Source organism: Mobula birostris, chromosome 2, assembly GCF_030028105.1.
Source record: "Mobula birostris isolate sMobBir1 chromosome 2, sMobBir1.hap1, whole genome shotgun sequence".
NCBI classification, from domain to species: domain Eukaryota; kingdom Metazoa; phylum Chordata; class Chondrichthyes; order Myliobatiformes; family Myliobatidae; genus Mobula; species Mobula birostris.
In genome coordinates this window covers 101,576,425-101,603,802 of record NC_092371.1, presented here as the reverse complement: position 1 = coordinate 101,603,802, position 27,378 = coordinate 101,576,425, and the positions used below count along the sequence as shown (strand labels likewise).

General features: G+C 42.2%; 1 protein-coding gene across 1 annotated transcript in view; it reads right to left on the bottom strand.

The window, feature by feature from the left end:
- Positions 1 to 27,378, bottom strand: part of me1 (malic enzyme 1, NADP(+)-dependent, cytosolic) — a 495,261-nt gene that overhangs the window by 59,000 nt on the left and 408,883 nt on the right. The window contains exons 8-10 of the mRNA XM_072245832.1: positions 26,434 to 26,531; positions 20,565 to 20,678; positions 2,290 to 2,395 (exon numbers count right to left, since the gene is read on the bottom strand). Of these exons, the coding sequence (XP_072101933.1) occupies positions 2,290 to 2,395; positions 20,565 to 20,678; positions 26,434 to 26,531 (318 nt within the window). The remainder of the gene's footprint in view (positions 1 to 2,289; positions 2,396 to 20,564; positions 20,679 to 26,433; positions 26,532 to 27,378) is intronic.

Here is a 27,378-nt window from a genome sequence, read left to right as displayed (position 1 = left end):
TTGGTAGGTTAGTTGGTCATTGTAAATTGTCCCGAGATTAAGTTAAGATTAAATCGGGGTAGTTGGGTGGCATGGCTCGAAAGGCCAGAAGGGCCTATTCCGTGCTGTGTCTCAGTAATAAATAAATAAATAAATAAATCTATGTCTTCAAATTTTAGACTCCCCTGCGCTGGGGAAAAAGTCTTCAAAAGTTTGATTCCCCTACCCAGGGCCAGTGTACAGGATCAGAAAAAGCTGCAGAAAGTTGTAAACTCCGCCAGCTCCATCATGGGTTCTAGTCTCCCCAGTATCAAGGGCACCTTCAAAACGGGATGCCTTGAACAGACAGTATCCATCACTATGAATCCCCATATCCATATCACCCTGAAACCCCATCACCCTCTTCTCATTGCTACCATCAAAGAGGGCATACAGGAGCTCAAAAGCGCGCGCGCACACACACACACACACACACAACTTCCCCTCCGCCATCATATTTCTGAATGGACATTCAGCCCACGTACATTGCTCATCCTTTTTCTCTCTTTTTGTTCTACTTATTTAATCGCTTCTAAATACTACTTACTATAATTTATCATTTTTTATTATTGTAATGTACTGCTGTCACAAAACAACAAATTTCACGACATATGCCAGTGATTTTAAACCTGATTCTGATTCTGAAGACTATAATCTCTACCCTTCCTGTGCCTCTTCTAATCGTACGAGCCTCTCTAAGTGCAGCCCTCAATCTTTACTCTAGGAAATGCTTTCACAGCCTTATCCAGGTTCCCCTTGAAACTCAGACTCTCCAGTTCCAGCATTATCCTTGTGAATCTTTGTGATTTAGCTCCTATGGAGGGGAAGAATAATATCATGAAATAAATTGATATCAAAGAAACGTATTACTTTGGTTTATTAATGTTTGGACGTCTGCAGTCACATGCATCATGAGCTCTTCAGCATGGTAAATACTCAAAAAACTGATGCAACTTTGAAAAACAAACCTATGTAATTTCGCTACCTTAATAATAAAACAATTCTTTGATAAACTATAAATGGAGCATGAAGTCTTATAAAGTTATCGTATTGTAATTCCTTAGTTGTATCTACAGGAGGCGCTGCCTCAAAAAGGCAACATCTTTCGTCAAAGGCTCCCACCATGCCACCTTCTTGCAGCAGCCATCAGGCAGAAGGAGGCAGAAGCCTAGCGTCCCAAACCACCAGATTCAATCACTGCTACTTCCCTTCAACCATTCAGTTCTTGATCAGAATCACAATCAGCTTTATCATCCCTGACACAGTTCATGAAACTCGTCGCTTTGTGGCAGCAGTACAGTATAATACATTAAAAAATTTATTATAAGTTTCAATAAAAATATCTTTAAAAATAATTAGTGCAAAAAGAGGGCAAAATAGTGAGGTGGTCTTCATAGGTTCATGGACCATTCAGAAATCTGACGGCAGAAGGGAAGAAGCTGTTCCTAGAACATTGGGTATGTGCCTTCAGGCTCCTGTTTCTCTTTCCTGATGGTAGTAATAAGGAGAGGGTATGTCCTGGGTGTTGAGGGTCCTTCAAGATGCCCTTCGGAAGCCTTTTGGGATCCTGATTTTGTCTACCAGCTGTTGAGTCTAACACAGGGTAAATACACAACAGGTTTCCGAAACGCACAGTCAAATTTCAAAGAACGTCAGAAATTCAAGGCAGATGTAGTGATATCTCACAGGCACTTCCTTCATAAAACAGAGAGTAGTACCGCACAGTCTAAGCCCTTCAGTCCATGGTGTTGTGCCGACCTTTTAACCTACTCTGATATCAATCTGACTCTTCCCTCCTAAAGAGTCCTCTGTTTTTCTTTCATCTACTTGCCTATTAAATCTCTCTCACGTATTTACCTCTATCACCACCCCTGGCAGCGTGTTTAATACACCCACAACTCTCTGCATAAAAAAAAAACTTACCTCTGATATTACCCCTATACTTTCCTCCCATCACCTTAAAATTATGCCTTGTATTAGCCTTTTCCAACCTGAGCGAGAAGTTTCTGGCTATCCACTATCTCTATGCATTTTATCATCTTGTACATCTCTATCAAGTCACTTCTCATCCTCTTTCACTCCAGAGGGAAAAGCCAAAGCTCGCTCAACCTATCCTCATAATGCATGCTCTCTAGTCCAGGCAGCATCCCTGTAAATCTCCTCTGCATTCTCTCTGAAGCTTCCACACCCACCCTAGAATGACGTGACCAGCACTGAATGTAATATTCCATTTAGGTAAGATTCTAGAAGCAATCTAAAAGTCCAACCTACCTATAAGGGCAGTAGGTCTGAGATCCCGAACCACATCAGCCAGGTTGCTTACTTCAGGATGTGGGTGAGCAAATTGTAATTTGTGCTCAGACAGATTGGTACGTCCCTTAGAAACAAAAGAAATCAGGATAAAAATGCCTTATTTTATAAAAATATTGTATGAAATATCATGTGTCATATTTTTCTCTTTGTCAGTCACGGGTATTTGGAATTTGAAAATGCCATCCATTGAACCAGTAGAAAATTAACCAGCATGCTTGTAAGTTTTAATTCAAAAATAATTATTTTAAAACTGTACTATTTAATTCTCACACAAAATATGAAGGAACTCAGCAGGTCAAGCAGCATCTATGGAGGGAAATGAATAATTCGATGTATCAGACCAAAAAACTTTGTTAGAGCTTTTTCCTCAATAGATGCTGCCTGACCTGCTGAGTTCCTCCAGCATTTTGTGTGTGTTGCTCTGAATTTCCAGCATCTACAGAATCTCTTGAGTCTATTTCATTCACTTTGCTTTACTCATCTTTCCCAGCAGATGGCACCATTTCACACAGCATTGATTTCAGGGCACCTTACACTCGAGAACTGTGGCTAGTGACAGTCATGTGGCAGTATTTCCATGCATAAAAACATGCAGACGTGGTCAAGAGGTTCAGTTGTTGTTCAGACCAAACATCAGAATGGGAAAGAAATGTGATCTAAGTCACCTTGACTGTGGAATGATTGTTGGTGCCAGACAGGGTGGTTTGAGTATCACAGAAATGGCTGATCCCCTGGGATTTTCACACTCAACAGTCTCCAGAGTTCACAGGGACTGGTGTGAAAAACAAAGAACATCCAGTGAGCAGCAGTTCTGTGGGTGAAAACAACTTGTTAATGAGAAAGGACAAAGGAGAATGGCCAGACTGGTTCAAGCTGACAGGAAGGTGACAGTAACTCAGATTGTAATGTGTTACAACAGTGGTGTGCAGAAGAGCATCTCTGAATGCACAACATGTTGAACCTTGAAGTGGATGGGTTACAGCAGCAGAAAACCATGAAAGCACACTCAGAGGCTATTTTATTAGGTACAGGAGATACCTAATAAAATGGTCACTATATCTATATTACGTTGGCAAAAAGGTCGGTTAAAGTTAGAATAAAGAGATAATTTCCACGTTGGCAAACCGTAACAAGTGAGGTGCGTAGGGATCTACACCATAACTACAGTGGGATCATCTATTCTAGTTATCCCTGGCCTTCACCCCTCCCGTCTATTACCTCAGTCACTGCACTGGAAGCACTTAATACCGCTTTTTATAATGTTGTTTACATTGGAAATACATGCTGGAATTTATGCATTTATGCACATTTTATTCCGTAACTAATTTTATTTTTCATATAATTTATCATTGCTGAATGTTGTTTTGTGTTACATGTTACGCCAACACACCACCACAAGTTCCTGTTACATGTAATTGTATATGGTGAATAAAGTTGATGCTTTATCTTGACTATCATTTAATAATTGCTAGAAGACAATGGAACAGAATCAGCCATTTGGCCCATCGAGTCTGTTCTGCCATTCCATCATGGCTTCTCAACTCCATTCTCTTGCCTTCTCCCCGTAACCTTTGATATCCTGACTACTAGGACCGTAAGACATAGAGGCACTGAGTGTATTGCAGCCAGACTTGGTGACAACATAAGATAGCCAGAAAACAAGTTGCCTGGAGGGAACACAGGTCTTCTGGGAAACAGTGGTGTCATCCACTTTGGAATCATAATGCTTAAATGGAGCGGGAATGCTGAATGTCTCCATCCTGGTTCCCCTCTTACCTGTTCTCTTCTCCTCTCCTGTTCTCTCTGGTGCCCCTTCTCTTTCTCCCATGGTCCACTCTCCTCTCCTATCAAATTCCTTCTTCGTCAGCTCTTTACCTCTTCCACCTATCACCTCCCTACTTCTCACTTCAACCCCCTCACCAGGTCTCACCTATCACCTTCCAAGCTTGAACTCCTTCCCTTTCCTCCACCTCCTTATACTGGCTTCTGCCCCCTTCCTCTCCAGTCCTGATGAAGTGTCTCACCCAAAACTTTGACAGTTTATTCCCCTCAAAGGTGCTGCCTGAGTAAATTAGTTCCTCCAGCGTTTTGTATGTGTTGTGCAGAGGGATACGAGTGACTTGGTTATGAACACAACAAGTAATTAGGAAAGTGAAAAGGATGTTGGCTTTCACTGCAAAGGCAATGGAATATAAAAGTAAAAGACTTGCTACAGTTGTAAAAGGAGTTTAGAAGCACAAGAAGTCCTATTGAAAGTTGCAGCTTTAGAGAGAAGGGAGTGTTGACAGCTGCCTTCATGAGGAACTCTGGAACAAGAGGGCATAATTCAGAGTAAGAAATTGTCGATTTATGGTGCCATCAGATGAAGGGAATTTCTTCTCTTTAAGTGTCCTGAATGTTTGGAATTCTCTGCTCCAGAGAGCTGCGGAGACTGACAGAGTACGTTCACAAGACCAGAGCAGACGAGAAGGGAGTTAGGGATAAGGGAGGCAGGGTGGTAAGTGGAACCAAGGATAACGTTAACACTCACAATGGGCCAGATTGCCTCCTCCTACTCCTGTAATAGCAGCATGGTAGCCCCGCGGTTAGTGTAACGCTTCACACTGCCATCTGTAAGATAGGGGTTCAATCCCCGCTACTGCCTGTAAGGAGTTCTCCCCACGGCCATGTGGGTTTCCTCCAGGTGCTCTGGTTTCCTCCTACATTCCAAAGATGTACAGGTTAAGGTCAGTGACTTGTGAGCGCGTATGCTGGTGCCGGAAGCACGCCAACACTTGCAGGTCGCCCGCTACACAACCTCAGACTGTGTTGATCATTGGCCCAAACAACACAGTTCACTGCATGTTTCCACGTTCATGACAAATAAAGCTGAACTTTTATCTTCACTGCTTACATTAGAACAAGGCTGATCCTGATTTGAATAAGGTTAACCCTATTCCCATAACCCCCTTTCTTCCCCCCCTATCAGATTTCTGAATGGACAATGAAACCATGTACACTCCCACTCCCAGTGCAGGCACACCCAGCCCTGGGCCACCAGGCAAGGTTATTTGACTCCAAACAATTGATTTATTGATCATTACAGAATGTCTTTCTGGTGCTCCCTCTTCCTTCCCCTTTTCCCTCTCTCTCTGCCCCCTTCTCACACTCAGTCCACAATCGACATCCAGATCAGAATTGGGTTTATCATCACTTACATATATCATGAGATTTGTTCTTTTTTCAGCTATCGGTACAGTGGAATACATAAAATTACTACAGTACTGTGCAAAAGCCTAAGCCACCCTAGCTGTATATGTACGGTAAAAATCTATATACAAGGTATATAAAATGACACTGATCAAAAGAAGAAGACTCTTATGTGTCAAAGTGAACTAAATTAATTACAAATATAAAACACAAAATAATTGATTGCTTAAGTATTCAGCTTCCCTTAATAATAGGCATCAGTTAGTCTCGTGACACCATGGATTTGCGCCTTGGAAAGTTTTCCAGGGTGCAGGCCTGGGCAAGGTTGTATGGAAGACTGGCAGTTGCCCATGCTGCAAGTCTCCCCTCTCCACGCCACCGATGTTGTCCAAGGGAAGGGCACTAGGGCCGATACAGCTTGGCACTGGTGTCATCACAGAGCAGTGTGGTTAAGTGCCTTGCTCAAGGACACAACACGCTGCCTCAGTTGAGGCTCGAACTAGCGACCTTCAGATCACTAGACCAATGCCTTAACCACTTGGCCATGCGCGCGCCCCCCCCCCCCCCACTTAATATCTTAATATTACACACCAAATCAACACTGGTGGAGCCAATTGGTTTTAGAAGTCATGTAATTAGTTAAATGGAGACCTGTTTTAGGAGAACTGTGTGCAGTCAAGGTGTTTCAATTGACCTGTATCTGGAAGGTCCAACTGCTGGTGAGTCAGTATCCTGGCAAAAACTACACCAGGAAGACAAAAGAACACTCCAAGCAACTTCGCAAAATGGTTATTGAAAAGCACAAGTCAGGGGATAGAAACAAGAAAATTTCCAAGTCACTGAATATCCCTTGGAGTACAGTTAAATTAATCAAGAAATGGAAGGAATATGGTAAAGCAGTAAATCTGCCTATAGCAGACCATCCTCAAAAACTGAGTAACCATGCAAGAACTGGCTGGTGAGGGAGGCCACCAAGAGACCTATGACAACTCTGGAGGAGTTACAGGCTTCAGTGGCCGAGATCAGAGAGACCGCACATCCAACAACTGTTGCCCAGGTGCTTCACCAGTCTCAGCTTTATAGGAGAGTAGTGAAGAGAAAGCAACTGTTGAAAAAAAACACATAAAATCTCAGCTAGAGTTTACCAGAAGGCATGTAGGAGACTCTGAAGTCAACTGGAGAAAGGTTCTATGGTCTCATGAAACCAAAATCGAGCTTTTTGGCCATCAGACTAAACACTTTGTTTGGCATAGGCCAAACACCGCACATCATCAAAAACACACCACCCCTGCAGTGAAGCATGGTGGAGGCTGCATCATGCTGTGGGGATGCTTCACTGCAGCAGGTCCTAGAAGGTTTGTGAAGGCAGAGGGTAAAATGAATGCAGCAAAATTCAGGGAAATCCTGGAGGAAAATCTGAGAACCACAACTTGGGAGCAGATTTGTTTCCCAGCGAGACAATGACCCCAAGCATAAAGTTGAACCCACACAGGAGTGGCTTAAATCAACAATGTTAATGTCCTGAAGTGACCAACTCAGCATCCAGACCTTAGTCCAATTGAGAATTGTGGGTGGACTTGAAAAGGGCTGTTTACTCATGACCCCCATGGAATCTGACAGAGCTTGAGCAGTTTTGTAAAGAAGAATGAGGAAAATTTGCAGTGTCCAGATGTGCAAAGCTGATAGAGACCTACCCACACAGACTCAAGGCTGTAATTGCTGCCAAAAATGGATCTACTAAATACTGACTTAAATGGGGTGTGTATCAATTATTTTGTGTTTAGTAATCTTAATACATTTAGATTAATTTGTAGAAATTTGTTTTCACTTTGACATTAAAGAGTCTCTTTTGTTGATCAGTGTCAAAAAAGCCAAATTAAAACCACTGTGATTCAATATTGTAAAACAATAAAACATGAAAACTTCTGGAGAGGGGGGGGTGAATACTTTTTATAGGCACTGTGCATATATATAGCACAGTACTCTTCATGTATGTAACACCTTGGGAAAGATTTCACTAACATAATGATCTTTCTGTAGAAGCAGTGTTTGGGTTATGGTCAGAGATAATGGGTGCTTTGGAATGTGAGCTGGGTCCTTGGTTCGGCGGGAGATGAAGAGAGAAGATGCTGAAGAGAACTAGTCGTAGGATTGCGGGGGCCCTGGCAGAAATATTTAAAATGTCGCTGTCTACGGGTGAAGTGCCAGAGGATTGGAGAGTGGCTCATGTTGTTCCGTTGTTTAAAAAAGGATCAAAAAGTAATCCGGGAAATTATAGGCCGGTGAGTTTAATGTCAGTAGTAGGTAAGTTATTGGAGGGAGTACTAAGAGACAGAATCTATAAGCATTTGGATAGACAGGGGCTTATTAGGGATAGTCAACATGGTTTTGTGCGTGGTAGGTCATGTTTGACCAATCTGTTGTTTTTCGAGGAGGTTACCAGGAAAGTGGATGAAGGGAAGGCAGTGGATATTGTCTACATGGACTTCAGTAAGGCCTTTGACAAAGTCCCGCATGGGAGGTTAGTTAGGAAAATTCAGTCGCTAGGTATACATGGAGAGGTGGTAAATTGGATTAGACATTGGCTCGATGGAAGAAGCCAGAGAGTGGTGGTAGAGAATTGCTTCTCTGAGTGGAGGCCTGTGACTAGTGGTGTGCCACAGGGATCAGTGCTGGGTCCATTGTTATTTGTCATCTATATCAATGATCTGGATGATAATGTGGTAAATTGGATCAGCAAATTTGCTGATGATACAAAGATTGGAGGTGTAGTAGACAGTGAGGAAGGTTTTCAGAGCCTGCAGAGGGACTTGGACCATCTGGGAAAATGGGCTGAAAAATGGCAGATGGAGTTTAATACTGACAAGTGTGAGGTATTGCACATTGGAAGGACAAACCAACGTAGAACATACAGGGTTAATGGTAAGGCACTGAGGAGTGCAGTGGAACAGAGGGATCTGGGAATACAGATACAAAATTCCCTAAAAGTGTCGTCACAGGTAGATAGGGTCGTAAAGAGAGCTTTTGGTACATTGGCCTTTATTAATCGAAGTATTGAGTATAAGAGCTGGAATGTTATGATGAGGTTGTATAAGGCATTGGTGAGGCCGAATCTGGAGTATTGTGTTCAGTTTTGGTCACCAAATTACAGGAAGGATGTAAATAAGGTTGAAAGAGTGCAGGGAAGGTTTACAAGGATGTTGCCGGGACTTGAGAAACTCAGTTACAGAGAAAGGTTAAATTGGTTAGGACTTTATTCCCTGGAGCGTAGAAGAATGAGGGGAGATTTGATAGAGGTATATAAAATTATGATGGGTATAGATAGAGTGAATGCAAGCAGGCTTTTTCCACTGAGGCAAGGGGAGAAAAAAACCAGAGGACATGGGTTAAGGGTGAGGGGGGAAAAGTTTAAAGGGAACATTAGGAGGGGCTTCTTCACACAGAGAGTGGTGGGAGTATGGAATGAGCTGCCAGACGAGGTGGTAAATGCGAGTTCTTTTTTAACATTTAAGAATAAGTTGGACAGATACATGGATGGGAGGTGTATGGAGGGATATGGTCCGTGTGCAGGTCAGTGGGACTAGGCAGAAAATGGTTCGGCACAGCCAAGAAGGGCCAAAGGGCCTGTTTCTGTGCTGTAGTTTCTATGGTTTCTATGGTTGATTCAACCCAGTGGGGGACCGTGATTCAATGGAGCCAGGTGCCAAGATAGACTGTGGATCGGTGTATATGAATTTTGGGAAGAGTTGAGCTCCAACTTGTGCACATTTGACTGTTTAATTATAATGGGCCCCTTTTGTTTTTTTCTTTCTTTTCTTTACTAACCCTTTAGTTAAGATTCATGAATATAATTCCTTTAATTGTATGCAGTGTGCTGTCTGTTATTTCTTGGCACTGTGTTGTAACAGGGTAGCATCCACACAGACCGGGGTTTGGGGTGAGAGTGCCGTCTCAGTCTCACGGGTTTGGCGGGACCGGAGTGTGTATTCCCTAGAGTTACACAGCCAAGGAAACCAGCGGGGTTTCATATATATTTCTTATTGTAATTTATATTTTTATTTGTTATTTTGTATTGCAATGTACTGCTGCCACAAAATGACAAATGGCAGTAATAGTAAAGCTGATTCTGATGCTGGCTGAGTCACAGAATTCCTCCAGCAGTTATTTTTGCTCGGGATTCCAGCATCTGCAGTCTATTATGCCTCTTGATGGAAGCAATTTAGTGGGAAATTTCAGAAGGGGATTGGGCCAATAAAGAGAATATTAGCAAGTCTCTGAAGGAAAAGTTATGGAGTGAAAATAACTGGCAGCTTCCCAGAGCTGCTGATAACCTCCTCCTGCTCTGTATGAGATAGAATACTGCAATGGGCTCCTAGCCAAGAAATTCCAAAAGATCTCTAACAGATCAAAGGTGGAGGCAAACTCTAGCATAGTGGTCGCCAACCTTTTTAAGCCAAGATCCCCTACCTCGGCCTTAGTGAAAGGCAAGACCAACCTACTAAATCGTTTAGAGAAAACACAGCTCAGATTGTGCTTCCAACTTGAGGCCTTTTATTCGGGCTAATTGTATTTGAATTACATAAAATGCTTTTGTCAAACTTTCAAATTAATTCAACCAAGAAAACACTGTAACTAGCATATCAAACAGGCCATAGCTGTCTTTCTTTAAGAATATTACAATACTTCATACCTTTAATTCTGTTTCATTATTTAATTTTATTTCAAAACGAAAAATAAATGAATAAAAATTGACTGTTGCACTCAGTGTAATGACTGGGGCTGAATACTTTCTGCTAGTTCCCTGAAATTTGGCTCATAACTACAGAGAGCCAATCTGAGACAGTCTGTCAGTAAGACAGCTCCTGTTCTTAGATTTAATAATTTTCATCTGTGAAAATGCAATTTCACACAGATACATTGACCTGAAGTAGGCACTAACTTTTAGCGCACATGTGGTAAGATGAGGAAACCTCTCCCTGCTGACAAGCCCCCAAAAGTCACCATTCCTTGATCTTGCTTTAAGCTCGATGTCATTTTGCAAATCAATTATTTCTACTTCAATATCACTTGGCACACCAAGTACTTGCTGCAATTTGGCTGCTATCTGTTCTACATCGATCGGCAGAAATGGGTTTGAAATAAATGCAGCAATATCTTTCATGACGTTTAACTCCCCAAAACGCCAATCAAACTCTGTTGCTAGTTTGTCTAGGTAGGCACAGTGCTGCTCAGGGCGAAAAGCATTTTTTTCCTTGATAGCCTGTAACATTTTCTCCAAGTTGGGAAAGTGTATCAGCCTCCCGTTCTTTAAATTTGAAATCCAAATACCGAACTTGGCCTTAAACGCATTTACTGCACTTATCATGTGGGGCAGGTGTCGGTCTTTTCCCATGAGCTCGTTGTGTAGCCGTTATATCTGTCAGAAACCCTAAATCCAGTAGCCACGCATCATCTGACAGTTCCTCGTGCTCCTCGTTTCTTGTCGACAGAAAAGTCTTTATCTCAGGCAGCAAGTCAACAAATCGTTGCAGCACTTTTCTGCGATTCAAGCACCGAACATCAGCATGAAGAGGTATGTCTCTGTAAGCGGCATCGAGCTCATCCAATAACGCCTTGAATAAGCGGTGCTGAAGCACTTTTGCTCGAATCAAGATTATCAGTTTGACCATCAGTGTCATTACATGAGAAAAGTCCTCAACCTTCCCAGCCAAGGCCTGCTGATGAGTCACACAGTGATAATTCAGGAAGTCGAGAAAATCAGGGTCATTACAGCACAGTGCTATAAAACCAACGCGCACACCGTGCATTGCTGGGGACCCATCAGTAGTAATTGCCACCAGTTTATGAATAGGGATGTCTTTTTCACAGACATATTTTTAAACTCATTGTAAATATCCTCACCTCTCGTTCTCTCCTTTAATTGCAAAAAGAGTGAGGAAGTCCTCCTTTGTTGTAAAATCCTGGAAAGCCATTCTGACAAATACAACAAGCTGAGCTGTTTGCATTACATCCAGGGATTCATCGAACTGTAGTGAAAAATATTCACAGTGACAAGTCCTTTAACACTTGTCATCCATGTCCTCTGACAGTGATTCCACCCTCCTTGTCACTGTTGCAGGGCCAAGCCGTATATCACATATTGCAGTCTTGATGTCGTTTTTGTTTTTAAAGTAATTAAAAACAGTCTCTGCGGTAATGGCCATTGCTTCCTTGAATAAATCGCCATCTGTAAAAGGCTTCTTGTGTTTAGTCAAATGATGCTTCAACAGCAGCCTTATTTTGAGCAGCATGTTTTGTGAAAAACGATTGCTGGGCCTTCAACCCAGATTTCAGCTCCTCAACTTTCCTGGCACGAATTGCGCTCTTTGGGGGGTAGGTGTCTTTAAACTTCTGGTGGTTGGTGTTGCGGTGCCGCTCCAGATTCCCTCTTTTAGTCAGTGCTTGTGTTTGGTGGCGTAACATACACACACACTTGTCTTTCACCAAGGCAAACAGAAATTCCTCTTCCCATTCTGGATGGAATTTGTACGTTTTTGCCTTCTTTCATGGAGCCTCCGCTATGCTAGCTAGCTACCTTGCAGGATATCACCAGCAAGTGCCATAAATTGAAGTCTGCAACAGTCTATACCCTTATCTAATCTAATTGGTCACTTTGATGCAGCACATGCTATGCTGAAACAAATACAACAGCTAAAGCAAAAGAGAGAGAGGCGCTAACTTTTCAGTAAAAAATAAAATTAATGCTAATTACTAGTACACGATCCGAAATGCTAAACATGAATTCACGCTATCAAAGGCAAAAAATTTTAAAAAAAGAAAGAAAGAGCAGTACAACTGATCAAACTTTTGCATAATTGACGTAATATAAATAGCAGCATAATAGAGTCAAAACCAATTGAAGTTGATCAAATTTCAGTTAAGTCATGAATGCATAAGTGAGTCATTTTTACCCATACGTGTTGTTTTCTTTCTCCATTGGACAGTTTGCCCCTTTGTTCATTTACGTTTACGATAAACAAAGCTCTCCTATGCTCCATGGAAATTTGACAGACAGCGGCAATAATCACATGATGTCAGCACACATGTGACGCATGATGCTGGGCAGTGGAAAAAGAGAAACACGATAACCAGGGACAGCAACTAAGTGTGGGTTAAAAATGACTCACATATGCACTCCAGGGGTAAAATTTGCTTTTGCATCAAAAGGTTTATCAGGCATAATGTATTTATGTATATATTTTTTAATTTTTTGGGGGGATTTACTGGGAAAGTCTCAAAGATTGAACGGCTGGTCGTGATCGACTGGTTGGTGACCACTACTCTGGCAGATTAAATTCAATGCAAATAATTAGCACCCTCCTTCAACCCAAGATCAGAATCAGAGTCAGCTTGATGAAATTAAGATCTAAGTGCAACACCTATGCATAAATTTGCCAACAACACAACTATTGTTGGCAGAATTTCAGATGGTGATGAGGAGGTGCACGAGAGCGAGGAAGATCACCTGGTTGAGAGGTGTCGCAGCGACAACCTTACACTCAACGTCAGTGAGACCAAGGAATCGATTGTGGACTTTAGGAAGTTAAGAGAACACACACCAGTCTTCATCGAGGTGTCAGAAGTGGAAAGATTGAGCAGTTTCAAGTACCTGGGCATCAGTATCTCCGAGGATCTACCCTAGGCCCAACATATTGATGTAGTTACAAAGGAGGCATGACAGTGGCTATACTTCATTAGAAGTTTGTGTAGAATTGGTATGTAAACAAAGGCACTCACAAATTACTGGAAATGTATCATGGAGAGCATTCTAACTAGTCACTGCACCATCTGGTACAGAGGGGCCACTGCATAGGATCAAAAATAGGTGCAGAAAGTTGTAAACACAGCTATCATGGGCACTAGCCTTCCCAGTATCCAGGACACCTTCAAAAGGCGATACCTCAAAAAGCCAGCATCCATCATTAAGGACCCTTCATCTCCATCACCCAGGACATGCCCTTTTCTCATTGGCACCATCAAGAAGGAGGTACAGAAGCCTGAAGACACACAGTTAATGTTTCAGGGACAGCTTCTTCCCCTCTGGCATCAGATTTCTGAATGGATTATGAACCCATGAACACTAGCTCACTATTTTTCCTTCTCTTTTTGTATTACTGATTTAATTAAATTTTTTTATATATAGTTTTTTTAAAAACCAACAGAAGGCAACTAAAAAGGTAATTAAGGAGGAAAAGATGAAAGATAAATGTAAGCTAGCCAATATTAAAGAGGATACCAAAAGATTCTTCAGATACATGAAATGTAAAAGAGAGGTGAGAGTGGCTGGAAGATGTTTCTGGAGAGGTAGTAATGGGGGTCAAGGAAATGGTAGATGAACTGAATAAGTATTTTGCATCAGTCTTCACTGTGGAAGACACTAGCAGTATGCCGGAAGTTCGAGAGTGTCCGAAGGCTGAACTGGAAGAATTTAACACTACTAGGGAGAAAGTGCTTGGGAAGCAGAAATGGCTGAAGGTAGATAAATGACCTGGACCAGATGGTCTACATGCCATGATTCTGAAACAGGTGGCTAAAGAGATTGTGGAGGCATCAGTAATGATCTTTCAAAAATCAATTGATTCAGGCAGGTTTCCAGAGAAATATCACTCGACTCTTCAAGAAGGGAGGGAAGCAGAAGAAAGGAAATTATAGGCCAGTTAGTCTAACCTCAGTGGTTGTGAAGATGTTGGAGTCATTTGTTAAGGATGTGGTTTTGGGGTACTTGGAGGCACATGATAAAATAGGCTGTAGTCAGCATGGTTCCCTCAAGGGAAAATCTTGCCTGACAAATTCGTTGGAATTCTTTGAAGAAATAACAAGCCGGATAGACAAAGGAGAATTGGTGGATGCTGTGTACTTAGATTTTCAGAAGGCTTTTGACAGGGTGCCACACATGAAGCCATTTAACAAGTTCAGAGCCCATGGTATTACCACAGAGATACTAGCATACTGTAGATGAAGCATTAGTTAATTGGCAGGAGACAAAGAGTAGGAATAAAGGGCACCTTTTCTGTTTGGCTATCAGTGACTAGTATCGTTCCTCAGGGATCTGTTTTGGAACATAAGAACATAAGAAAAAGGAGCAGGAGTGAGCCATCCGGCCCATTAAGCCTGCCCCACCATTCAATAAGATCATGGCTGATCTGTCCATAAACTCAGCTCCATCTACCTGTCTTTTCCTCATAACCCTTAATTCCCATACTATGTAAAAATTTATCTAACTATATCTTAAATATATTTAGTGAAGAAGTCCCAACTGCTTCCCTGGGCAGAGAATTCCACAGATTCACCACTCTCTGGGAAAAACAGTTTCTCCTCATCTCCATCCTAAATCTTCTCCCCTGAATCTTGAGGCAATTTACCCTAGTTCTAGCCTCACCTACCAATGGACACAACTTTCCTACTTCTATCTTATCTATCCCTTTAAACATTTTGTATGTTTCTATAAGATCCCCTCTTATTCTTCTGAATTCCAGAGAGTATAGACCCAGGCGACTCAATCTCTCCTCATAGGTGGAATCAACCTGGTGAACCTCCTCTGCACTGCCTCCAAAGCCAGTATATCCTTCCTCAAGTATGGAGACCAGATCTGCACACAGTACTCCAGGTGCACCCTCACCAGTACCCTGTATAGTTGCAGCATGACCTCCTTGCTCTTGAATTCAATCCCTCTACCAATGAAGGCCAACATTCTGTTTGCCTTCTTAATAACCTGTTGTACCCGCAAGCCAACTTTTTGTGATTCATGAACAAGCACTCCCAAGTCCTTCTGCACAACAGCATGCTGCAATCTTTCACCATTTAAATAATAATCTGCGCTTCTATTATTCCTTCCAAAGTGGATGATCTCGCATTTACCAACATTGTATTCCATCTGCCAGACCTTGGCCCACTCACTTAACCTATCTATATCCCTCTGCAGACTCTCCACATCCTCCGTACAATTTTCTTTTCCATTCAGTTTAGTGTCATCAGCAAATTTTGCTACGCTACACTCAGTCCCCTCTTCCAAATCATCAATGTAAATGGTAAACAGCTGTGGGCCCAGCACCAACCCCTGTGGCACCCCACTCACTACCAGAGAAACACCCATTTATACCAACTCTCTGCCTTCTATTGGTTAACCAATCCACTATCCATGCCAATACACTTCCTCCGACTCCATGCATCCAAATCTTATTTATAAGTCTCTTGTGCGGCACCTTATCAAATGCCTTCTGGAAATCCAAGTATTTGACATCCACCTGTTCCCCTCTATCCACTGCACTCATTATGTCCCCAAAGAACTCCAGTAAATTTGTCAAATAGGACCTGCCCTTTCTGAATCCATACTGCGTCTGCCAAATGGAACCACTCCTTTCTAAATGTTTAACTATTTCTTCCTTAATGACAGCTTCAAGCATTTTCCCAACTACAGATGTTAAGCTAACTGGCCTATTGTTGCCCATCTTTTGCCTACATCTTTTTTTAAAAAGTGGCATGACATTTGTTGTCTTCCAGTCAGCTGGAACCTAACCAGAATCTACGGAGTTTTGGTAAATGATTACCAACGCGCCTAATATAACCTCCGCCAATTCCCTCAGCACCCTGGGATGCATTCCATCAGGACCAGGGGACCTATCTACCTTCAGGCCCTCTAGTTTGCTCATCACTATCTTTTCAGTGACAGTGATTTTATCGAAGTCCTCACCTCCCATTTTGTCCATAACATCCTTCTTTGGCATATTATACATGTCCTCCACTGCGAAGACCGACACAAAATAGTTGTTCAATGACTCAGCCACTTCCTTATCAACCAATATCAATTTCCCCTTCTCGTCTTCCAAGGGACCTACGTTGACTTTAGCCACCCTCTTCCGCTTTATATATTTATAAAAACTTTTGCTATTTGTTTTTATATTTTGTGCTAATTTACTTTCATACTCTATCCTCCCTTTCCTTATTTCTTGTTTAGTTGTTCTTTGTTGCTTTTTAAAGTTTTCCCAGTCCTCCAGTCTCCCACTACTCTTTGCGACTTTGTACACAGGAGCTTTTAATTTGATACTATCTTTTATTTCCTTAGTTATTCAAGGCTAGCTCTCCCCACACTTACTGTCCTTACTTTTGACTGGAATATACTTTTGGTGAGCACTGTGAAAAATCTCTTTGAAGGTATTCCACTGTTCCTCAACTGTCCTACCAAATAGCCTGTGCTCCCAATCCACATTAGCCCACTCCTCCCTCATCCTGTTGTAGTCTCCCTTGTTCAAGCTAATTCAAGCTACACTAGTTTTAAATCTAACTATTTCCTCCTCCACCTGTAGGCGAAATTCAAACATACTATGATCACTCTTTCCAAGAGGATCCCTGACTGCAAGATCGTTAATCTTACCTGTCTCATTGCACAGGACTAGAACTAAGATGGCATTTTCCCTTGTAGGTTCACTAACATGCTGCTCAAGAAAGCCATCATGGATGAATTCTATGAAGTCCTCCTCAAGACTTCCTTGACCAACCTGATTCACCCTTCTTTTAATGTTATATATCAATGACTCAAATGACGGTATTGATGGCTTTTGCTGCAAAGTTTGCAGATGATAGGAAGTTAGATGGAGAGGCAGGTGGTTCTGAGGAAGTAGAGAGGCTACAGAATGAGTTAGACAGATTAAGTGAATGGGCAAAGAAGTGGCAGGTAAAATGCAGTGTCAGGAGATGGATGGCCCTGCACTTTGGTAGAAGAAATCAAAGGGTTGACATTTTCTAAAGGGAGAAAAAATTCAGAAATCTGAGGTGCAAAGGGACTTGGGAGTCCTTGTGCAGGATTCCCTAAAGGTTACTTTATAGGTTGAGTTGGTTGTAGAAACATAGAGACACAGAAAAACTACAGTACAATACAGGCCCTTCGGCCTACCATGCTGTGCTGAACACGTACTTACTTTAGAAATTACCTAGGGTTACCCATAGTCCTTTAGTTTTCTGAGCTCCATGTACCTATCCAGGAGTCTCTTAAAAGACCCTATCATATCTGCCTCCACCACCATCGCCAGTAGCCCATTCCACGCACTCACCCCCTCTACGTAAAAAACTTATCCCTGACATCTCCTCTGTACCTACTTCCAAGCATCTTAAAACTGTGCCCTCTCGTGATAGCCATTTCAGCCTTGGGAAGAAGCCTCTGACTATTCACATGATCAATGCCTCTCATCATCTTATACACCTCTATCAGGTCACCTCATCCTCCGTTGCTCCAAGGAGAAAAGGCCAAGTTCACTCAACCAATTCTCATAAGGCATGCTCCCCAATCCAGGCAACATCCTTGTAAATCTCCTCTGCACCCTTTCTATAGTTTCCACATCCTTCCTGTGGTGAGGTGACCAAAACTGAGCACCTTGCTCCAAGTGGGGTCTGACCAGGGTCCTATATAGCTGTAACATTAGCTCTCGGCTGTCAAACTCAATCCCATGGTTGATGAAGGCCAATGCTCTGTATGCCTTCTTGTGAAGAAGTCGAAAGTGGTGTTTACATTCATTTCAAGAGGACTAGAATAAAAAAGCAAGAATATAACATTGAGGCTTTGTAAAGCACTGGTAAAGACTCATTCAGAGTATTGTAAGCTGTATTGGACCCCTTATCTAAGAAAGGATGTGCTGACAATGGAGAGCATTCAAAGGAGGTTCACAAAAACAATACTGGGATTGAAAGGCTTGTCACATGAGAAGTATTTGATTGCCTTGTGCCTCTATTCACTGGAATTCAGAAGAATGAGGGGTGACTTCATTGAAACCTATCGAATGGTGAAAGGCCTTGATAGAGTGGATATGGAGAGGATGTTTTCTATGGTGAGGGAGTCTAAGCCAGAGGGCACAGCCTCAGAATAGAGGGGCATCGTTTTAGCATGGAGGTGAGGATGAATTCCTTAGACAGAGAGTGGTGAATCTGTGGAATGCATTGCCAAAGGTGGTGGTGGAGGCCATGTCATTGGGTATATTTAAGGCAGAGGTTGATAGATTCTTGATTAATCAGGCATGAAAGGATACGGGAGAAGATAGGAGATTGGGGTTAAGAGGGAAAATGGATCAGCCATGATGAAATGGCAGAGCAGACTCATGGGCTAAATGGCCTAATTCTACTCCTGTACCTTATGGTCTTATTGTAATTTATAGTATTATTATTGTGAATTGCAAAGTACTGCTGCCACAAAGCAACAAATTTTCTGACATATGCCAATAATGTTAAACTTGATTCTGATTCTTAGATGCAAATCACCACGACTAAATTAAGCAGCAGAAAAGCCAGAGCCGCTGATAAGCCTAACCCCATTCCCATGATTCTGAGTCTGATCTACTTCGAAGGACTTTTGAATAATCCATCTGGATTGCATTTCCAAGATGCAAAACACACACAAAGTACTGGAGTACCCCCACCTGACTTCACCTATCACCTTGCAGCTGGTCCTCTTTCCCCTCCCCCACCTTCTTTTTCTGGCACATTTCCCCCCTTTCTTTCCATTTCTGATGAAGGGTCATGGCCCAAACCATCGGCTGGTTATTCCTCTGCATAGATGCTGCCAGACCTGCTGAGTTCCTCCAGCATATTGTGTGTGTTGCTCTGGATTTACAGCATCTGCAGAATCTCTTGTGTCCAAGGTGAAAAGATTTCATCACATCTGTCTTACTGTTCAAATATCAAGCACAGTTTTATCACCCTGAAATCTTCAACCAGAATTTAATAACACATCGTGTCCTAGAGGCTGGATCTCCTTCACACAACAACTGTTTCCTAGACTCTACAGATATCTTTAATTTTGCCAATGGATGCATTGCATGCAATAGCACCAAAGCATGAAGAACGTTTAGCAAGTAATAATTTGTCACATGCACAGTACTGCACTTGTCAACATGGAGCGGAGGGCAAGCTTGTAAATCTGGCAGGAGCAAAGAATGTTGGGAATGGCGAGGGTGTAGCACTGCAGGTGGGGTGTAGGACAGGTGTGCCGGGGAGACTGTGGTGCAGGTACAGACACACTCAGCTTTGAGACACCAAGCAAGGTCATTTGATTCCAAATAATGGTTTATTAATCATTTCAGAATGTCTCTCTGGTGCTTCTCACTTCCTCCCCTCTCCCTTCTCCAAACTGTGAATTTTGCACAGTACTGTACATTGAAAAATTGAAACATACAGTAAAATGCACTGTTTGTGTCAACAACCATCAGAGTCCAAGGGTGTGCTGGTGGCCGCCCACAAGGGCCGTCACACATTCCGGTGTCAACATACAGTAGCGTGCCCACAATGCTCGGTAGACCAACGCAGGACATAATGAGACACAAAAACAACAGAAAAGACCAATTCCACTCCTCCCTCCCATTCACTCACAGGTACAGTTCTATCTTCTACCACTGAGTGGCCACTTTATTAGGTACAGGAGTGGAATCCTGTGAGGTCTTCTGCTGCTGTAGATTATCCATTTCAAGGTTTGAAGCGTTGTGCATTCAGAGATGCTCTTCTGGACACCACTGTTGTGAGGTGTGCTTATCTCTGTTACTGTCGCCTTCCTGTCAGCTTGAACCAGTCTGGCCATTCTCCTCAGACCTCTCTCATTAATGAGGTGTTCTTGCCCACAGAACTGCCACTCACTTGATGTTTTCTGTTTTTTGCCCTATTCTCTGTAAACCTAGTGATGGTTGTGTGTGAAAATCCCAAGAGATCAGCAGTTTCTCATATACTCAAACTGGCACCAACAATCATTCCACAGTCAAAGTCACTTCAATCACATTTCTTCCCCATTCTGATGTTTGATCTAAACAACAACTGAACCTCTTGACCGTGTCTGCATGCTTTTATGCATTGAGTTGCTGCCACATGATTGGCTGATGAGATATTTGCATGTCCAGATAAAGTGGCCACTGAGTGCATGTTCTGTGTAATTTATGACTGTGTATGAGGCATAGACCCCCCCCCCACCGACATCAGACACAATACCTGTGCTTCTCATACCCAAATTACCTGCTTGAATGTTTCACATTTACCTGAACAATGAGGCCTTTAGAGTCAACCATCCAGATTTTTGACACAGCTTGTTGTTGAGTAATCCCTTCCTTCTCCATGGCCAGCACAAGAAGATTTGCTATTCCCAGGGCAGCCTAAAGTAGGGGATAGAAAAAGAAAGCCCACCAGAGTGAAACCAGTTTCCTTCGGCAAAATATAAGGCAGTAATGCACACATCCATGATAAATGTGACAGAGGGATGTAGCACATCCATCCCCATCATGGGCAGAATCCTACACACCATCGACCATAGCTTCAAGGAGGCAGCACAGCCAGCCCCATCATTGGCAGAATCCTACACACCATCGAGGGTAGCTTCAAGGAGGCAGCATCCATCATTAAGGACCTTCATCATCCAGGCCATGCCATCTTTTCATTACCGCCATCAGGGAAGAGGGACAGAAGCCTGAAGATACACACTCAATGTTTTAGGAACAACTTCTTTCCCTCCGCCATCAGATTATGAATAGTCTCCGAGCCCATAAACACTACCCATTTACACTATTTATTTATCTGTTGTAACTTATAGTACTCTTTATGTATTGCACTGTAATGCTGACAGAAAAGAACACATTTCATGATATTTGTCAATGATATTAAACCGGATTCTGATTCGGGGTTTCTGAAATGTTTAGATTATTTTGGGTCCATCCATTATTAAAATGAACAATGAAAATGCTATCTTTACTGAGGAAATAAGTGCCAAATTACTGCGATAATTGGTGCAACACAGTAGCATAACATTACTACAGTACGAGAAACCCAGGTTCAATTCCCACTACTGTCTGTAAGCAGTTTGTACTTTCTCCCCGTGACCATGTGGGTTTCCTCCAGGTACTCCAGCTTCCGCCCACATTCCAAAGACGTACGGGTTACTAGGTTAACTGGTCACATGGGTGTAATTGGATGGAGCAGGCTCACTGGGCCGGAAGGGCCTGCTACTGTGCTGTATCCCTAAATAAATAAAATAAAAAGAACAACTCTCCTCCCCAGACTATCAGGGGCTGATGTCCAGGAGCAACATAAGGCAATTCCCTGATTCTTGCCAGTTTTCCAGGGAGAAATGTTACACCCTAAGATCATGGAACTGCTAAAAAGAAGCCTGATGGCTGAGGGGTAATAATTATTCCTGAACCTGGTGGTGTGGGCCCTGAGGCTCCTGTACATCCTTACTAATGGCAGAGGTAAGAAGAGAACATGGCCTGATTTTCTCAATTTCCTGTGATTCATCTTTACTGCTCAAAGTGCAAAGTAAATTTATTATCAAAGTACATATATGTCACTGTAAACAACCCTGAGATTCATTTTCTTTCAGGCATTTGTAGTGAATACAAAGAAATGCAATAAAATTAATGGAAAAAAGCGCAAACCACATGACGGACTAACAACCAATGTGCAAAACAAGCAGTGAAAATACAAAAAGAAATCATAATAATAATAAATAAGCAATAAATATTGAGAACATGAAATGAAGAGTCCTTGAAAGTGAGTCCATAGGTTAGGGGAACAATTCAGTGATGGAACGAGTGAAGTTATTCCCTCTAGTTCAAAAGCCTGATGGCTGAGGGGTAATAACTATTCCTGAACCTGGTGGTGTGGGCCCTGAGGCTCCTGTACATCCTTACTAATGGCACAGTTAAGAAGAGAACATGGCCTGACGGTGGGAGTCCTTGATGATGGAGAGAGCATAGCCTGGATGGATACAACCTCATGGGCAGAGGGACTATACCACGCTCTAATGTTCTCTGTTCTATGTTCTAATAAACTAAGCATATTCCTGATGCTTACAAAAAGACATCATCATAAAGTCATATATTTTGTTTCTATGGACTACCACTTTAATTCAGGATTTATTTCACCTTTAAGCCTCAAGTTTTACATAGTCACTTTCAATGCATGAAAACTTCAAATGTAGCCACTCCATACAAGAACGCAGATGTACACCTTCAAGCAGACTGTCTAAACTGGGTAACCTGGGGGAAGTTGAGTGAACAATCCTGGGAAGGCCATGGGTGTTAGTAAATGGAAGGAGTTTCACTAATATGGCAATAGTTTTGAAACCCAATTTATTAATGTTATAGAGCAGTGGTCCCCAACCTCTGGGCCGCGGACCGATATATTGCCGCGGAGGATGCACCGGTGGCCGGAACGCACCTAGCACATCTTTAAGACAAAAGCCGAAATAAACAAGCTAATTAATTAGGTGTTGCCCGGCACGTAAATGTCGGCCCAGATCAGAGGCAACGCAATCGGCAATCACCTCTGATATGGACCGACATTTATGTGCTGGGCGGCACCTAATTAGTTAGCTTGTTTATTTTGGCTTTTTCCTTAAAGATGTGCTGGGTGCATTCCGGCCACTGCTGCACCCCTGCATGCTTCGCGGCAATGTATCGGTCCGCGGCCTGGACGTTGGGGACCACTGTTATAGAGTATTGTGTTTTGATGAAGGATATCAGCTGAAAAAGTTGACTGTTTATTCTTCTCCGTAGATGCTGCCTGACCTGCTGAGTTCCTCTAGCATTTTTTTTTGTGTGTTCCTCAAGATCACCAGCATCTGCAGAACCTCTTGTGTTTATGTATTCTGGAGCATTGTTTACGAGCATATCAACCTTGCTGTTTGCTAGGGATATACAAATGGAAGCCAGGCACACAGGAAATTGAGAAAATCTGTGTCAATCCAGTTGTAACTTGTATCACAGCCATGATTTGTTGCATTTTGCAGAATTTGCGGGAAACAGGCCGTGAGATGGTTGGCAAAAGAAAACCAAAACCAAAACCAATTTGCCAGATTGGAAAGGCCAGGTACAGGCCAAATCAAAGTTCCCAGACCAGAGAGCACATCAAAGTGGCAGGGTTGGGTCTGAGAGCGAGGAACAACCCACTGTTTGGCTGATTTAAGTGCTGGGCCAGATAGAAAAGAGTCAGGGTGTTGGGACCGGAGGCAAGGGATGGGCCACTGTTCAGCTCATGGCTCACGAGGTTCACTCATTTCTGTGCTGAACAGAGGCTGTGGCCTGCAATAAACGGCTCTTGGATCACTGTAACTGGCTTCGCGGCTGTGGACTCACTTTCGTGAACTTCAGTTCTGAACGTTGCTTGCTTACTTTTACTGTTTGCAAGATTTGTTCATTTTTCTGCACATTAGGAGTTCGACAGTCTTCTTTTAAATGGGTTCTATTGTGTTTCTTTGTTTTGTGGCTGCCTGAAGGGAGATGAACTTCAAAGTTGTATATAGTATACATACCTTCATAATAAATGAACCTTGAACTTTGATAAGAAATCATACTATTTTATAACATAACATTTGGGGTGCCATGGTATTGCAGCAGTTAGCATGGCGCTATTACAACTCGGGGCGTTTTGGAATTCAAAGTTCAATTCCAGAACCATATGTAAGGACTCTCAGCAATTCAGAACAATTCATCCCCTCTACCATCTCATTCAAAAACAGACATTGAACCCATGAACACTACGTCACTTTTTAAATATATATTATTTCTGGTTTTGTACAATTTTTAATCTATTCAATATACATATACTGTAATTGATTCACTTATTTATTTATTTTTACTTTTTTTCTTCTATATCATGTACAGCATTGAACTGCTGCTGCTAAGTTAACAAATTTCACCACACATGCCAGTGATAATAAACCTGATTCTGATTCTGGCTCTGAGTCTATATGTTCTCCCCGTAAACCTGTGGGTTTCCTCCGGGTGCTCCGGTTTCCTCCCACAGTCTAAAGACAGACTGGTTAGTAGGTTAATCGGCCATTGTAAATTGTGCTAAATAGATGGGTTGCTGGGCAGTGCAGCTTATTGGCCCAGAAGGGTCTGTTCTACGCTGTATCTCTAAATAAATAAAAATCAATTAAATAAATAACTCTCACCTTTACATAGAAGGCAACCTATGTAATTAAAACGGTTGTGCTTTAGCCTTCATGCTGCATCACTGCGTGGCATGGAAACTGCTCTGGGGTGGACAGAAAGGCTCTACAACCGGTAGCCAATACTGTGCCATGCATTATTGGCAACCAGGCTACCCACCATATAGACTGAAAGGTGCTGGAAAAGAGCCAGTAACATCATGAAGGATCCCATCCACCCTGCTCATGGACTGTTTCTCCCACTCCCATCAGGCAGGAGGCCAGGGCCTCCAGACTCAAAAATAGGTACTTTCTCCAAGTGGTAAAGCTGATCAACACCTCTACCCACTAACCTACCCCTCCACACCCCCAACCACCACCATTTTATCATTTCCTGTCAGTCACCTTATGTACAGACACTCCTGTGTCACTTTATGGACATAAAATTTGGGAACAGATTTGGGAACAGCTTCTTTCCAACTGTGATAAGACTGCTGAACGGATCCTGACCCAGATCAGGGCCGTACCCTCCAAATATCCGGACCTGCCTCTTGGTTTTTTTCCAATACCTTACTTCCCATTTTTCTATTTTCTATTTATGATTTATAATTTAATTTTTTAATATTTACTAATTTTAACTATTTTTAATATTTGTAATCCAGGGAGTGTGAAGCGCAGAATCAAATATCACTGTGATGATTGTACGTTCTAGCACCAATTGTTTGGTGACAATAAAGTATAAAGTATAAAATCAATCTATGTATATAAGCTACCTTATGTATTTATATTTATTGTGTGCATCTATAATGTTCTTTATCTTATTGTGTTTTTTTATGCTGAGTCAGATCCAGAGTAACAATTATTTCATTTTCACAAACACAAGAGATTCTGCAGATTCTGGAAATGCAGAGCAATGCACAAATTGCTAGAGGAGCTCAGCAGGTCAGGAGGTGTCTATGGAGAGGAATAAACAGTTGACGTTTCAGACCAAGGCCCTTCATCAGGACTGGAAAGGAAGGGGCAAGTTGCCAGAATAAGAAGGTGGGGGGAGTGGAAGGAGTACAAGCTAGAAGGTGATAGGTGAAGCCAGATGGGTGGGAGAGGAGGGTGGTGAAAGAAGTTGGGAGGTGATTGGTGGAAAAGGACAAGGGCTGGAGAAGAAGGAATCTAATAGAAGAGGAGAGTGGATCATGGGAGAAGGGGAAGGAGAAGGGGCACCAAGGAGAGGTGATAGGTAGGTCAGGGGAAGAGGAAAGAGACCAGAGTGGGAAATGAAAAAGAGGGAAGGGGGTGGGGAATGAGTTACCGGAAGTTGGAGAAATCAATATTCATGTCATCAGGTTGGAGGCTACCTAGACGAAATAATCTTTTCATTCTCTTTTGCACTTGTGTAATGAAGAATGACAATAAACAGTCTTCAGTCTTGATCTTGATCTCAATTGACGGGCAGCTCCCATGATACGGAGAGTGGCCAGTGTTTACTTGGTGTTTACTTTGGACCTTCATTGCTATTGGGTGGAATAGTAACAGTGGCAAGTTGGTGGGAGGACTTTTGTTTTGCACAAGTGTAAGAATGATTGTTTTGTAAACTTTGGTGAATGTGGAGACTGGGCTCCAGTAGAGTACATATATATAAGCACTGTGTCTGGAATTAGAATCAGGTTTATTATCACTGACTTAAGTCATGTAATTAGTTGCTTTTCAGCAGCAGTACAGTGAATAAAAATTAATGTAAGTTACAACAATACATGTATCGGAATACGTAGTGCAAAAAGAGAGTAAAGTAGCAATGTGGTGCTTATGGACCATTCAGAAATCTGATGGCGAAGGGGAAGAAGCTGTTCCTAAAATGTTGCGTGTGTTTCTTCAGGCTCCTGTACATCCTCACTGAAGGCAGTCATAAATATCAGAAATAATATGTGACTAATTAATTCATTGAAGCTATCATCAGTTAACTCAGTGATTGGTGTTTGTACACTAACCTCACCAGCTCCTTGAAACAAGAACTTGTGTTCTGACAGCTTGTTCTTCGTGATGCGGAGAGCTGCCAATATGCCCGCCATGGCCACTGACGCTGTCCCTGAATGGAGAAAATGCTCGTTAGTGACAGTAGTACATAACTATCCTAATGGTAAAATCACAAGTTACATCATTGACTGTTAATTCCCCTCCATAGATGCCACCTGACCTGTTGAGTCCCGCTAGCATCTTGTGTGTGTTTCTCCGGATTTCCAGCATTTGTAGAATCTCTTGTGTTTATAATCTGAATTTGCCAAAATTAATCTTTATACATTTCCAATTCGGTACATCAAGAAAATGTGATAATAATGTTGCATGAACATGACACATAAATATTTAGGTAGACATAACTGCTCACAATCTACCTCGTTATAATCATGTTCTTTATCATTTGCCAGCTCTGCATTTTTCACTTTTACACATCATTCTGTATTGTTATTGTTTTACCTTATTCCAGTTCAATGCACTGTGTAACAATTTGACCTGCATAAACAGTATGGAAGACAAGCTTTTCACTATGTCTTGGTACATGTGACAATAATAAACCAATACCAGTACCAATATTTAATAAAAAGATGAGTTGATCCAGATAAGTTCAGTAACCTAATTTACGCAATAAGTGGTCACTTTACAATGGACCTCCTGTACCTAATGAAGCGGCCACTGAGTGCACGTTTGTTGTCTTCTGCTGCTGTAGCCCATCCACTTCAAGGTTTGACGTGTTGTGCATTCACAGTTGCTCTTCTGCACACCACTGTTTTAATGTGTGGTTACTTGAGTTACTGTCGCCTTCCTGTCAGCTTGAACCAGTCTGGCCATTCTCCTCTGACCTTTCTCATTAACATGGCATTTTTGCCCACAGAACTGCCACACACCGGATGTTTTTTGCACTATTCTCTGTAAACTAT